The sequence below is a fragment of the Sphaerodactylus townsendi genome, linkage group LG10, assembly GCF_021028975.2.
Source record: "Sphaerodactylus townsendi isolate TG3544 linkage group LG10, MPM_Stown_v2.3, whole genome shotgun sequence".
Classification (NCBI taxonomy): Eukaryota; Metazoa; Chordata; class Lepidosauria; order Squamata; family Sphaerodactylidae; genus Sphaerodactylus; species Sphaerodactylus townsendi.
In genome coordinates this window covers 79,382,437-79,397,543 of record NC_059434.1, presented here as the reverse complement: position 1 = coordinate 79,397,543, position 15,107 = coordinate 79,382,437, and the positions used below count along the sequence as shown (strand labels likewise).

General features: G+C 46.6%; 1 protein-coding gene across 1 annotated transcript in view; it reads right to left on the bottom strand.

The window, feature by feature from the left end:
• ANTXR2 (ANTXR cell adhesion molecule 2) overlaps window positions 1-15,107 on the bottom strand; it is a 177,750-nt gene that overhangs the window by 61,001 nt on the left and 101,642 nt on the right. Inside the window, exons 15-16 of the mRNA XM_048509653.1 lie at window positions 12,240-12,407; window positions 9,388-9,468 (exon numbers count right to left, since the gene is read on the bottom strand). Coding sequence (XP_048365610.1) covers window positions 9,388-9,468; window positions 12,240-12,407 — 249 coding nt within the window. The remainder of the gene's footprint in view (window positions 1-9,387; window positions 9,469-12,239; window positions 12,408-15,107) is intronic.

Below are 15,107 nucleotides of genomic sequence, written 5' to 3'. Positions count from 1 at the left end.
TTGGGGGGGGGGGAGTTGCTTAGAACTGTAACCCAATAAAGGCATGAATTATTGTCACATAAAGAAGCTTTGGATGCAATGCAAGAATGATTCTTATTTACTTAAACTCAAGTTATGTCTTCCTCTCCCTGTTTTTATTGCCTCATATATTACCTGAAGTATTTTTATTTGACTGACTCCGCTTTATGGATTCTATGCAGATTCTGATGGTGATTTTTTATTCATGCACTGCTGCTGCGTTGTTTCTCCTTTTAATGCTGGTTTTATTGCTTTTTTATGATTTTTGTTAAATTATTATTGACTGTTTTTATTGCTTTTATCGTTGGTATGTGTTTTGAATGTAAGTCGCTTTCAACAATTTTAAAAATCTAAGAAAATGACTCATTCAAGGATGACTGTCCTAGAATTGGGGAAGGGGCAATGTTCCCCACCAAGTCAGATCTGTTCCCCACCAAGATTCGAGAGGTCAACAAATCCTTATACGGGCAAATCGTGGGCCAATCTCTTGTTCTTCCCACTAAGAAGAAGAACAAGAAGAGTTTGGATTTATATCCCCCCCTTTCTCTCCTGTAGGAGATTCAAAGGGGCTTACAATCTCGTTGCCCTTCCCCCCCTCACAACAAACACCCTGTGAGGTGGGTGGGGCTGAGAGAGCTCCGAAAAGCCGTGACTAGCTGAAGGCCACCCAGATGGCATGTGTGGGAGTGTACAGGCTAATCTGAATTCCCCAGATAAGCCTCCACAACTCAAGCGGCAGAGCTGGGAATCAAACCCGGTTCCTCCAGATCAGAATGCACCTGCTCTTAGCCACTGCTCTTAGCCACTACGCCACTGCTGCTCCCTGTAATAACCTGAAATAATAGTCCTCTCAGTTATCCAGCAACAGGAGTGTGGACTCTCCAGGGGTTTATTTGGCTATGAAACTAGGGAGGTATTAACTCAGGCTCCTCCCCTTCCTATCACGTGACTAATGTCACGTGCCTGCATCTCAGTGGGTCCCAGGACTGGAACGGATGGAGATCATTGGTGTAGCCAATTTCAGTGTTTATACTAGTAAAATAACTGAGCTGGGCAGTGGTGGGATCCAAAAATTTTAGTAACAGGTTCTCTTGGTGGTGGGATTCAAACAGTGGTGTAGCGCCAATGGGGCTGGGCGGGGCATGATGGGGGCAGGGGCGGGCATTCCGGGGGCGGGGCATTAATAATTTCTCTGTTACTGTAAAAAACTCTTACTGTAAAAAAAAAGTTCCTAATTTCCAGCTGGTATCTTTCTGTCCATAATTTAAACTCATGATAGCAAGTCCTATCGTCTACTGCCAACAGAAACAACTACTTCTCCTCTAATTGACTGCCTGTCAAATACTTAATACTTTCAAATACTTAATTTTGTTTCTAGAAATCAAAAGAAGGATACTTTCCTTAAACAAGGAACTTTACCATATTTCTAAAACATGTTTTTAAAACAGCCCAACAGGGAGAATGATCCCGTTTTCTACCTTCGCTCACCAGCCACATAGGAAACAACAGGACTTGATGATTTTTGGACCTGATGGAATTTCTAACGGAAAAGCAGACCCAATTAGTAACCCCCTCTCGGCACACACAAATAATTAGTCACCCACTCTCGGGAACTGGTGAGAACCTGCTGGATCCCACCTCTGGAGCTGGGTGAAGAACGAAGTGTCCCCAGCAACACTGAATCACCCAGTTACCACCTCAGGTTTATGTAACCAGCAAATAGGTGCCATTAATGGGGGAAGGGGATTATATGGCACTATGTACCTTCCCTCTCTAGAAATCCCTTAGATAAGGGAAACCCCTAAACTTCAATGGGCAGGCACACTTTGTTGCATCTTAGGCTGATCTGTCCTCTTTCAACTAAACCATGTAGGATTACTATGGAAGGTTCACCCAAACCCAGTGTGGATATACATGCTACAGTCACTAAAGGGCAAGGCAACCAAAGTCAGCTACAGGCCTATACTCAGGTGAAGGAAGAAGCCTAGTACAAATAACAAAGGATATCACAACAGCACAAGGAAATGAGGAAATAGAATCATAGAGTTGGAAGAGATCACCAGGGCCATCAAGTCCAACCCCCTGCCATGCAGGAACGCACAATCAAACACTCCTGACATATGTTCATCCAGCCTCTGTTTATAAACCTCCAAAGGAGACTCCACCACTCTCCGAGTCAGTGAATTTCAAGTGCTCAATGGAAACCAAGTGCTCAATGGTGGCCCCTGAGACAATCCATCCAGAAACAATGTACATGTACATGTGTTTGGAATATCCTGCCACAGGAGGTGGTGATGGCCACTAACCTGGATAGCTTTAAAAAGGGCTTGGACAGATTTATGGAGGAGAAGTTGATCTATGGCTACCAATCTTGATCCTCCTTGATCTCAGATTGCAAATGCCTTAGCAGACCAGGTGCTCAGGAGCAGCAGCAGCAGAAGGCCGTTGCTTTCACCTCCTGCATGTGAGCTCCCAAAGGCACCTGGTGGGCCACTGCGAGTAGCAGAGAGCTGGACTAGATGGACTCTGGTCTGATCCAGCAGGCTAGTTCTTATGTTCTTATGTTCTTATGTCCTGTGTGTATCTCTATCTCAGAAGGCACAGTAGACATCTCTAAATCCCAACAAACTTTGCAAAGGTTCAAAATGTGGAGCTACAATAGTCAATCTTAGCAGCCCTCCTTTGGTGCATGTCTCAAAAATGGGGAGCTATATCCACGAAAATCATCTGCCATTCTCAGAATTCACATGAACGTCAACATTTATCAAATTTTGTGACTGTTCCTATATTCTATATAGATATACATAGTCACTGAAATCCTTCGCACAGTGTGGGCTATTGTTCCATTGCCTGTCAATATATTACACGCAACCTAATTCTCAAAAGAGCATCTGATGCTCCCATGCAGACAGTGTGCTAAGGGCTTTCCTAATTAATAACCCAGATTAAAACCTCTTGGCAATCAATTAAGATTAATGCCAGAAGTCGTTCTCCGTTCCCCCAGTGCACGGCCACCTCCCGCCCCTCAGCCGCCTTCCCCTGGTGCCCCCCTCGCAGGCTGTGAAAACCTCGGGTCGTGAAACTTTAATCCTGTTATCTGTTGCCTTCCCCATCTGAAAAGCCTACAGATTAACACAGCAGACATTATCGAATTTACAACCAGCCGCTCGGACAGCTGCCCTATTTTCCACAGTTAATGGAAAAGGAACTAATCTGGTTAAGAGCGTAGAACTAGTTCATAAATCTGGGTACACAAGACAGTTAAAGCTGTCACGTCTCCTCTGGAGAGGAGCAACTGAATTAAACTGTCAGCTTTCGACTTGCCGCCTCTGGATGGGTAGCGAGTCCTTCTGTAAACGGGACTAATGAGATACTTGGCATTAACATAAAGCACGTCCGCTCCCAACAGGTCATAACAGCCATGCTGGAATCGGGGAGCTTGCATTTTATGATTGAGCGCAGACATATACAGATATGGCAGGCGTTTGGGTCTCTGCAAGCATCCTTCTCATTAAACGCAACCGTTTCGTTCTAATCTACGGTGGACCGGCCGTGTCCTGAGGAAAAGGAAAACAAACAGTGACTGCATCCCATGGCGAGAGCTGTGCCAATCTGGAGAGGGCAAAGTGAACAACTAAACCAACTCAAATGTTCTACAGCTTATCGTTGTGGCTAAGTCAATCTTCGACGACAGCACGAGGGCAGGATATTAACAGTGTGCCAGGAAGAAAACAGCCCTTGTCATTCTTTCTAGATGTTACCCCACATGCCTTCTGCACCCAAGTATTCATCACAGACACCTTGTCGAGCCAGTCTGCCATATTTTTTACTCAACTTCCCAATATCCCAGGACCTAAAAGAACTCCTCCTTCTGTGAGGTCTTGTTGGAATATTTAATGACCAAACACGAGGCAGTTCTGAAGAAGAAGAAGAAGAAGAAGAAGAAGAAGAAGAAGAAGAAGAAGAAGAAGAAGAAGAAGAAGAAGAAGAAGAAGAAGAAGAAGAAGAAGAAGAAGAAGAAGAAGAAGAAGAGGAGGAGGAGGAGGAGGAGGAGTTTGGATTTCTCTCCTGCAGGAGACTCAAAGGGGCTTACAATCTCCTTGCCCTTCCCCACTCACAACAAACACCCTGTGAGGTAGGTGGGGCTGAGAGAGCTCTGAGAAGCTGTGACTAGCCCAAGGTCACCCAGCTGGCGTGTGTGGGAGTGTAGAGGCTAATCTGAATTCCCCAGATAAGCCTCCACAGCTCAGGCGGCAGAGCTGGGAATCAAACCCAGTTCCTCCAGATTAGATACACAAGCTCTTAACCTCCTACGCCACTGCTGCTCCAGAATAAGAATGATATACACATGCAACATTCAGAAAGACAGCACCCCTGATTTGAAGAAGAGGAAGGGTTTGGATTTATACCCCATTTTTCTCTCCTGTAAGGAGACTCAAGGTGTCTTACGATCTCCTTTCTCTTCCTCTCCCCACAACAGAACCTTGTGAGGCAGGTGGGGCTGAAAGAGTTCCAAAGAACTGTGACTAGCCCAGGTCACCCAGCAGGAATGTAGGAGTGCGGAAACACATCTGGTTCACCAGAGAAGCCTCTGCCACTCAGGTGGAGCAGTGGGGAATCAAACCTCGTTCTCCAGATTAGAATCCACCTGCTCTTAACCACTACACCATGCTGGCTCTAGGTTAACCCTCTGTGGGCATAGCATTTACCAGGAGTTTTTTTCAGTTCTCCTTTCAAAGGACTCTGCTGACAGATAGGTAGGAGGAAACTGTAGCGAAAAGGGGCTGAGGCAAGAAAGGCGTCAACATAGGGAGGGCTTTCAAAAATGCACACCTTCCTGCCCAAATGGCATGCAAACGGGCTTTCCAGAAACATTGCTTCAAACTAGTTTGGGGCAAGATTGCAGCAATAAAGAGAAAGTGGACAGTTAGCGGACAATACAGTGTCGATGCTTCCCCACCTATCCAAAAAATCTGCTCCACTCTACATATCAAGAGAACAAAATGGCATGTAGAAGAAACCCAACTCTTCCAACCAGTGGTGGGATCCAAAAATTTTAGTAACAGGTTCCCATGGTGGTGGGATTCAAGTTGTGGCGTAGCGCCAATGGGGCTGGGCGGGGCATGGCAGGGGCGTGGCCGGACATTCCAGGGGCGGGGCATTCCTCGGCAGGGCTGTGGCAAGGACGCAGCCGCTGTGCCGGTCCTTGGGCAGGAAACGAATGCATGCAGGCACAGGCTGCCACGCTCCTGCTAGACTGCTTCAAGTTCTGCGCGCTACTGCTGAGAGGAGGGGCGTAACTAAGGCAAAAATCAAGTGGCAAAATCACCAATTAGTAACCCCCTCTCGGCACACACAAATAATTAGTAACCTACTCTCGGGAACCTGTGAGAACCTGCTGGATCCCACCTCTGCTTCCAACCAATACTGAATTACAAATAAAGTGCTGGTTAACTCATTCTTCATCTGAAGACCACTAACCCTTCTTGAACTCCATGCCAAATTTACAAATTTAGATGGAGATATCACAGTTGAACAATCCTTGACCTACCCCTGCCCCAGGTTGTCTGATTCAACCTGGGACAAATTATCATATAAGAACATAAGAACATAAGACCAAGCCAGCTGGATCAGACCAGAGTCCATCTAGTCCAGTTCTCTTCTAGTCGCAGTGGCCCACCAGGTGCCATTGGGAGCTCACATGCAGGATGTGAAAGCAATGGCCTGCTGCTGCTGCTGCTCCCGAGCACCTGGTCTGTTAAGGCATTTGCAATCTCAGATATATTTATTTTATTTTTACATCACCCTTCCCCTTATAATCAGCAACGCAGCTCTTGCTGAGCACAGGCACAATTCACCATCTGAGATGAAACACACAAACTTGAGAATGAAATAGGAAAGTCAGCAAATGATGAAACACTCTTGGGATATCTTAAAGAAAGGATATTGACAGGGCTCAGAGAACGATGACTAACCCACGGCCACCTAGCAAGAATGCTGGATAGGGAAAACACATCTGGTTCACCAGATAAGAGCCTGTCTTTCATGTGGAGGAGTTGGGAATCAAACCCGGTTATCCAGGATAGAGTAAATCTGCTCTTAACCTCTACACCACATTGGCACTTAAGTCCTTTCAGAATCAAATGTAAGTCAGTTTCAAATGTTGGGAAAACTGAAGAGGGAAAAATGATAATACAAAGGGCTCTGGAGAAGGTTGGCTACTTTCTGTCTCTGAATCTGACTCACAAATCAAAATGAAGGAACCGTCTCAGAAGAGGCGCAAAGGACTCTCCTGTGCCCGTTGAACTCCGTGCCAAATTTCCGTCGGCTGCATGCCAGGAACCTCCTAAAACAAGCGCTGCAGGCAAGGGAAGGGGGGGAGGGTACAACAGACGCCATCTTCTGCAACAGCGTGACAAGATGTCGCTGGGACCGCAACGAAACAGACTCTGTGCACTGCCTTGGTGGAGCGGTGTGGTCTGAAGGTTAACCTAACCTCAATTAAATCCAAGAAGCACTTCTGAGAATTAATTTTTTTTTCCAACGAAACAACCTCCAAAGTGTTAACGGTTCTTTCTTCTCCCCTCTTTTCTCGCTTGAAGTTAAACAAACAGCCAGGATGCGTGGTGATGCATCATTTATGAATTACCTTGTTAGTGTGCCAGGGGGAGAAAAAATTAAAATCAACACCTACCCCAAAACGCTCCTTTGAAAAACAAAACGCACCCCCCCTGCTGCGGTCTCCGGCAACGTTTCATGGAAGGCCTTCAAAAGAGCTCGCGGTTTAATGCGGCCTGTTTGTGTGGAGACTTCGATCTTTACCTGCTGTCCCTTGTCACTCCCTGGAAACTTGGTGGCAGATGTTGTCCCACTAAGTTGTCTCTGAAGTGGCTCTCTGTCCTCGTCTCCCCACCACAACAGAGTCAAACTACATTAGATCTCTTCTATTTGTGCCTCAGGCATGTTTGGAAGCACAGCTGTGTCCACCCCCACTCTACTTTTCGTGTTTCAGCTCCCCCTTGGGCGGCAAACGCGAGACCAAAAAAACACCATTTCCCCCTTCTTCGCTACATCTGCTGACAATCCGGAAGCCTCGCTGCAGGCTGGTCTGGAACCAGGCCTCTGCTCAGAACAGATGTCTGCGACAACCTGGTACCTCACACCTGTAAACACCGCTTGCTCACCTTGATGATCACGGGCTGAAAAATTGATGACTCTGAGGAGTTCCGTCCACAATCAAAGCCACTGCGATCGATGGCAGGCGGCCCCCAAATTGGGCCACTGTTGGTATTAGCTGCTGGCATTTGTAGGAACAGAAATGCAGGAAGGGAAAAAGAGGGGGAGAAGGGGCCCCCTTTTCTTCCTTGATACCATATCCCTCAATTTCAGTCAAGATCTTGAATCCAAGTGTGGATTCTTTGGCAAATGTCAAACACTGTAAGAATAAATCATTTTGCTTCCTTGGCTAGCCCCCGTGACAGTTGGGTTATGTGGACGTCTTTGTTTACTGATTCGTACTCATACGAGGTATTGCAGAAGATCTGTACTGAGCAACTTATTTCCCTTCAGGGTATAGAACATGCTGTTTTCCAAACAGAAGCTGTGTTTCTTACCGCACCAGGAGTCATGCCCAAAAGATGATGACTGTCTTTAGCACTCAGCCAAAAGCTGAACTTCTGACCTTGCGCTTACCCACAGATTTTTCTCTACCTTGCTTTCTGTCTCAAAGCTTTCTAACCGGACCGAGTGCGGCTGCTAGTGGAGGATATCTTGTTCTTGTTTGCTTAAGAGTTTTTGGAAGTCTGATTTTATGATGATCATAAAAATGGGCTCCCCCCCCCCGCCCCCCAGATTCCTGATGGTTCAATTCAATAAATAAATATAAATAAATATTCACCCCATCCCTATAAATCTCAGTCAAGCATAAGTAAATTCCTCCAAATATCAAAAGTAGCTGCTTTTTATGATGTTATGGACTACGATTCCCATCAGCCATCCTCTGAAGATGCCAGCCACAGATCCAGGCGAAACGTCAGGAGAGAATGCTGCTAGAACACGGCCATACAGCCCGGAAACCACACAGCACCCAACCTGGTTATGGTTTGATCGCTTGCTGTCCGGATAGCAGCCATTCAATCTTAAAAGATAGTCGACATCTCTGGACTTTTAATATGGTTGTAGCGAATGCTACACACTCTTAAAGGGATAGGGCTTTTTTTGTATGTTATTTAAAACTAGTGGGGCCCGGCCAGGCGTTGCTGTGGCAATTGTCCTTCTCATCACAGTCCACAACCCACACAGATGTCCATGCAGGTCCAATGATCCCCAGCATAGCCTTTTGGGGTGGCCAAATGGAATCCCGCTTTCCCTTTTCAATTCACATTGTTATATGGTGGTGTCTGGTTTTTTTTAGCATAAGGTAACCCTTTCCATTCCACAACAGAACTGTCCAGAGTGCGAATCCCGCTGTCCATGAGGCTGGTTGACACGCACAGTCCTGGCTTGGGGAAGGCAGAACTGGGGCAAGCAGGCTATCCCAGTCAGGCAGCAGAGGCAGGGTGGTGAGGCGCTCAGATCGAGGCCTGCTCCCTGGGTTCTTAAAGGGCCATGGGCAACAGAAGCAGAGCCAGTAGTGTTGGTTCGCCCCCACCCTGCGGATTTTCTTCGAAGAAAAAGGCAAACTCCAGCTCGCTTTTAGTAAAAGAGAGCTGTGGCGAATATGGGTGAGGAAGTGGGTAAGTGGTGGTTGGATGTGAGGGAGGGCAGAGTGAGGTGTGTGAGGATGAGCTGGATGTGTGTTATGTGGTAGCAGTGGGTGAGGCACAGAGAGTGAAAGTTACCTGCATGTGAGGGGGGGAAAACCCCACCTGACATCTCACACGGCAAAGTTTGTATGTGTTTCACTTCCACTGGTATTACCTAACAGTATTACCTATTTACTGTTTTCACTGCTCATCTCTGCCCATCTGCAAGAACATTCTAAGCCCTCAGGCCACAGACATGCTGCATGAACATTCTAAGTGTGACAGTTAAACACAGCCAGCTTCATGGCCTGGTGTGCCAGGAAAAAGACGTTTTACCTGGCTCAGGTATGGACTTTCGGCAATTTGAAGGTCCGATTACCTGCCCAGAACAGGGAGGAACATCCTGTGAAAATTTGGGGGCAATCCGTCCAGCCGTTTCGGCGTTAGGGCGTGACTAACAAAGTCACTGTTAGCTTTTTATAGATAGTTTGTTGGGATGTATACAGAGTACTGGGAGTTTACATATTGATGTATAAGACAACCTGGTGATGGTTTTGTTGCTTGCTGTCACATTCAACCTTAAAAGATAGTTGGCGTCCCAGAACCCGCTCATGCGCATACAAACCTCCTCTCCTTGCTGAGGCCGCATCAAAGACACCCTGTCATACTGCCGTCTCAGCAAAGCCCACAGTGCGTCGAGTCGACCCTGCAAAGAGACCAAGCGGACTTTTGATTAGCCAGCTTACAGTGTGGCAGTGCTCAGAAACATTAACCGTCCTTGGATGTGTCCCAGGGAGTATTTTCGGCCAAACGGCACTGCGGTGTGATGAGCGCTCTTTAAATGGGGGGCTATTAGGCATAAATTCTGCTTAATGGGAACACATTGAGCCAGCGGCGTGTGATTAAGTAAGTGGTTCTTAACAATGTGTTAAATGAATGGGAAATTCCAAGTTCTGGTGTTTTACAACTTTTGGGGAGGCTTTGCTTTCCCCCACACTTCATGCTACCTGAAGATTAAATAGGGCAATCAATGCCCTGCATCTTTTATGATCTTGTAAAGCTATTCTATCCCTCTCCTGTTTAAGAGGGATTTTTGATTAGTCAAAACAGATGGCAAGTAAGACCCCCAAAGTTTCCTTCTGGGAGAGATCAGCTCTTAGCAGGGCTTTGTGGCGGTCTTCGGCAGGACTCAATGGGGTTCGTTCCCAGGCAAATGACCTTAGGATTCCACACTTTTGTGATTTAAAGCTGCTGTGCCTTCTGCTATTTTTTAAAAAATCACCTGCTTATTGTTACCCAGCTTTCACAGGTTGTGAACTTATTTTTAAGGAATCTCCACCAGCTGCTAAGAGTGTAACAGCACACAACTATTTTAAGTAGCAATGGGGAAAATAACTCGGCTTGGCAATGCGAGAGGCAGGCTGGGTAGGATCTTTTAAGACTATGTATACCAGAAAGGGCTTGAAATGTATCTGCAGAGAATTCACAAAAGACCAAATTGCAGTTTAAATATTTTTATATAAATTTTGGTTGCAGACAATCACACAGTAAGACATTAAGGCACATGCTCACAGTTCCTAAGTATATAAATAGGGAGGAAAGTCCCCCAAAGTTTCCTTCTGGGAGAGATCAGCTCTTAGCAGGGCTTTGTGGCGGTCTTCAGCAGGGCTATTCAGAATTCTGCTCAATGGGGTTCATTCCCAGGCAAGTGACCTTAGGATTTCACACTTTGTGATTTAAAGCTGCTGTGCCTTCCGCTATTTTTTAAAAAATCACCTGCTTATTGTTCTTCTGTGCCTCAATTTGGCAAGGCTTACCACTCACAGACATCAAACTGCTGAGCCCGGACCACAGCGGCTGGACAGTGCAGCTTGCAACAATCCTGCCCCCAACCAGCTCACACAGGAAGGGCTATCAGCAATAGGCCCTGGGTTTGTTTCCCCACTCCTACATTCCTACTGTCTAACCCCGGGCTAGTCACAGTTCTCTCAGAACTCTCTCCATCCTACCGCACCGTCTTTTCTCTACCATCTACTTACCAGGTGTCTGTTGTGGGGAGAGGAAGGAAAAGGAGTTTGTAATCCTCCTTGAGTCTCCTTACAGGAGAACAAGCTGGGCAGTGGTGGGATCCAAAAAATTTAGTAACAGGTTCCCATGGTGGTGGAATTCAAACTGTGGTGTAGTGCCAATGGGGCTGGGCGGGGCATGAAAGGGGCATGGCTGGGCATTCCTGGGCGGGGCATTCCTGGGCGGGGCTGTGGCAAGGACGCAGCTGCTGCGCTGGTCCTTGGGTGGGAAACGAATGCACGCAGGCGCAGGCTGCCACGCACGCTGGTGCACCTCCTGCTAGATTGCTTGAAGTTCTGCGCGCTACTGCTGAGAGGAGGGGCATAACTAAGGCAAAAATCATGTGGCAAAATCACCAATTAGTAACCCCCTCTTGGCACACACAAATAATTAGTAACCTACTCTCGAAAACCTGTGAGAACCTGCTGGATCCCACCTCTGAAGCTGGGGTATAAATCCAAACTACTCCTCCTCCTCCTTCTTATTTTATCCCATGGTTCTCCCTTCCCTTCTCCCTGAACAACACTGCTAGGTAGGTTAGGCTAAAACTGGCCTAAGATCACCCAATGACTTTCAAAGCAGAGTGGGATGAGAACCGATGTGTTCCCAGTCCAACATTCCAGTCACCATGCCACATCTACCACCAACTATATTTGATCACTGACCGTAAATAAAGTGTTCTATTCTATTCTACCACCAACTTCTTCTCCCGGCACCCTTGAACCAGCTTAGATACAAATTTGGGCCCTTCAGAACGTTTTACAGCTGATTCCCATTTGGTTGACAACATGGTGTTATATTACCTCAAATGTCCCCCAAGCAAACTTGAGGTCAGCAACGGCGAACCTCCTGGTGGTCCCCGGCCCAACTATTGTCAAATTGGCCTCAACCAGGGGCAGGGCTTTTTCGACCCTGGCTCCTACCGGGTGGAATGCTCTGCCAGCTAACATCAGGGCCCGGTGGGATTTGATGCAGTTCCACAGGGCCTGTAAGGCAGAGCTGTTCCACCGGGCTCTTGGGTGAGGCCCAAAAAACTGGAAACTGACATTGTAATTCTCGACTTTCAGCTGCGCTTGTTGCCTGCCCAAATCCTAATTCCTTCTCTGCCTTATATGGCATCTGTTGCCAGTCCTATTTTGACTCTAATTTGAAAGTAAGCTTCTAGTCGATTTTAATTTAAACGTATTTTAATTAGGCTAGGTTGGATTTTAATTATTATAACTGTTGTAATGGTCTTAACTGTTTAATTGTTTTAACTGTTTTAATTGTTTTAATTGTTGACGGTTTGTCAATTTTACATATTACTTACTGCTCTAAGCCGCTCTGAGCCCTGAGAGGGCAGCATACAGATCGAATTAAACAAACAAACAAACTAACGAACAAACAAACGGCATGAAGATTGTGGAGTACCTTAATGGGTGTGTACCACTTGGTCTGAGGAGACGGTGAGGTAGGTTTGGGTTTTGGTGTTCTTGGTTCGTATGGCTCATCCGTTTCTTCAGGGAGAGTCACTACAGCGTTTTTGGCCTTCTCCAGTCGGGCACCTTCTTCAGTTGATCCTTTATCACCCCAGCGAACCTAAGCCAACCAAGATAGGTTATCGAAGCTTGGTGTGCAATGCTACCTCCAGCTGATTTGCTATGGTGCTGTACCGTCGTAAGACTTGAATGTGACCCTCTGCTAAATAATAGACCTGTTTAGCTTTAGTAAACGTGGGCACTGGTGTAAGGAGCCATCCCCAACTCAAGAGGCGCGTACATCATGAGGAGGTTTCCGTGTGCGAAAGGAAAACAACACCATGAGTAGAATAGATCTCCAGCATCCACGCCGACAGGTTGCGACTGCGACACTCACATACCGCTCTCTGTCAACGTTTTTCTCCTTTAAACAATCTACTAAGGAAGAGTAATTTTGGGGGAAGTCGTGTGACTGGAAACTAAAAGCCAGCAGAGTCGTAAGCTGGAAATTCCTCTCTTTCTAGCTATTGCCTGCAGGAGCGTGAACAGAAGACACAATAAAGAGCTGCCTCATTTGTTTCCCTGGATGTCTTCAAGCTTCCTCGTTTCCAGATTTTTGTGAGTGAGAAATGTTTATGAAAATGATACAGAAGACCTTACTTTTAAACACTGACACTGATATGAACTTAAAACACATCTTGTGAGAGATGTACAAACTCCAAATGTAACAATATGAGAAATGCGCTTCAGATAATCAGATTAGTGAGCAGACAAAGGGCTGACACAATCAGGGCCTCGTTTCTCACTGTCTGGACTGCCTGCCATATCACAGATGGGGAGGTGAGACAAATGGATGGATTGACACTCACTTTGCTCCAGTTTCACTTCCTATTATATGTTCACAATAGTCCGCGAAGTGGTGGGATCCAAAAATTTTAGTAACAGGTTCCCATGGTGGTGGGATTCAAACTGTGGTGTAGCGCCAATGGGGCTGGGTGGGGTGAGACGGGGGCGTGGTCAGGCATTCCGGGGCGGGGCATTTCTGGGTGGGGCTGTGGCAAAGACGCAGCTGCTGCGCCGGTCCTTGGGCGGGAAACGAATGCACGCAGGCGCAGGCTGCCACGCACGCAGGTGCACCTCCTGCTAGACTGCTTCAAGTCCTGTGCGCTACTGCTGAGAGGAGGGGCGTAACTTAGGCAAAAATCACGTGGCAAAATCACCCATTAGTAACCCCCTCTCGGCACACACAAATAATTAGTCGCCTACTCTCGGGAACCTGTGAGAACCTGCTGGATCCCACCTCTGTATGTTAGACCAGGAAAGAATGTCTGTGCCCTGGTCACCCAAGCAAACTTCATAGCGGAACGGGGATTTCACACTGGGCTTCCACTGTTCTAAGCTGCCATTCTTATCAATATTCCACACCAATAGTCCCTCTAAGGCTTCTGTACCGCTGAGCGGAAGCTTGTTCTCGCTAAGCGGAACTGAGCCGCCAGCAAGTGCACCCCCTGCTGGGCAGCCGCCCAACCTGCATGGCACCAATATGGTGCCTGCATGGTGTGCAGCCACATTGCTTCCAGGGAACATTGCTCCACACTAAACTAATTCACCTTAAGGCCATCCAGTGATTTCATGAAATTTGTACTACAGACTTGCATTCTCTTTTGAACTCCTGCTCGCTGCACCAGAAGCAAAACATCACCTATAACCGTGGTGGCGAACCTTTGGCACTCCAGATGTTATGGACTACAATTCCCATCAGCCCCTTTGGCACTCCAGATGTTATGGACTACAATTCCCAATTCCCCCGATGGGAATTGTAGTCCTTAACATCTGGAGTGTCATAACATCTGGGGTGCCATAACATCTGGAGTGCCAAAGGTTCGCCACCATTGACCTATAATGTCATCCTTGTAAGATTCTTGGGCTGGCCCACAATTGAGATACTCATGCTTAACAGTCACTTTTTTCCATAAGGATTTTAGAAATTCAAAGACTGCCTTTAAAAGCCTTGTTGTTCTCTCTCTCTTTCCACTGGTCTGTTGGAACGAGTCTCTCTTTCACAAAGCCACCAAAGTTCCAAAGAGCTGGAACTAATGAAGTCAGTTCCTTCCAAATCTACAGAGAGATGCCTAGAATTGTGCTATTGCTGAAAAGAGACATTCTAGAAGGACTGACGCGTCATGGGGGAAGCGAGTCAATCGGTTACAATGAGCTTCTAGCAAACTCAAATCCATTTCAGCTTCAACAATCCAAGCTGGCATTGATACATGAGTGTGACCTACAAACCTCCAAAGCCAGAAAACGGGCCCTTGAAACCAAAGAAGACCATCTCTACTAAATCAGACCAAGACACAGGAGTTGGAGCCCTGAACTGGCTGTGCTTGCAGAAGATACCAAGTTCAATCATTGGCATCACTAAGTAAAAAGATTCAGAAAAAGGATCTGTTTGGCCTCCTCTTTCCCTTTCCTTCCTATCTTTATTTCCTTCCCTTTCCCACTTTTCTCCCCCTAAGCCAGTATGAATGGAGTTGTGGGTATGGCCTTGTCATCCCTTCCCTTGTGGATGTTGTATTTTACATATGAATTGTATGTGATTTTAATGTAATTAGGTTTTAATGTTGTATGATACCCTGAGCCCACATGGGGAAGGGTGTTTTATAAATACAATAAATAGCAGCAGCAACAACAATAATAATACATGATATAAAAGACACAAGATCTTGGCGTGTGAATAGAACAGTCTCAGTAGAACAGGGACCCTTTATTTGGTGCCTGGGTTTTTTCAGAAAGTGGGTGGGGCTAGGTGAGCTCCAGCCCA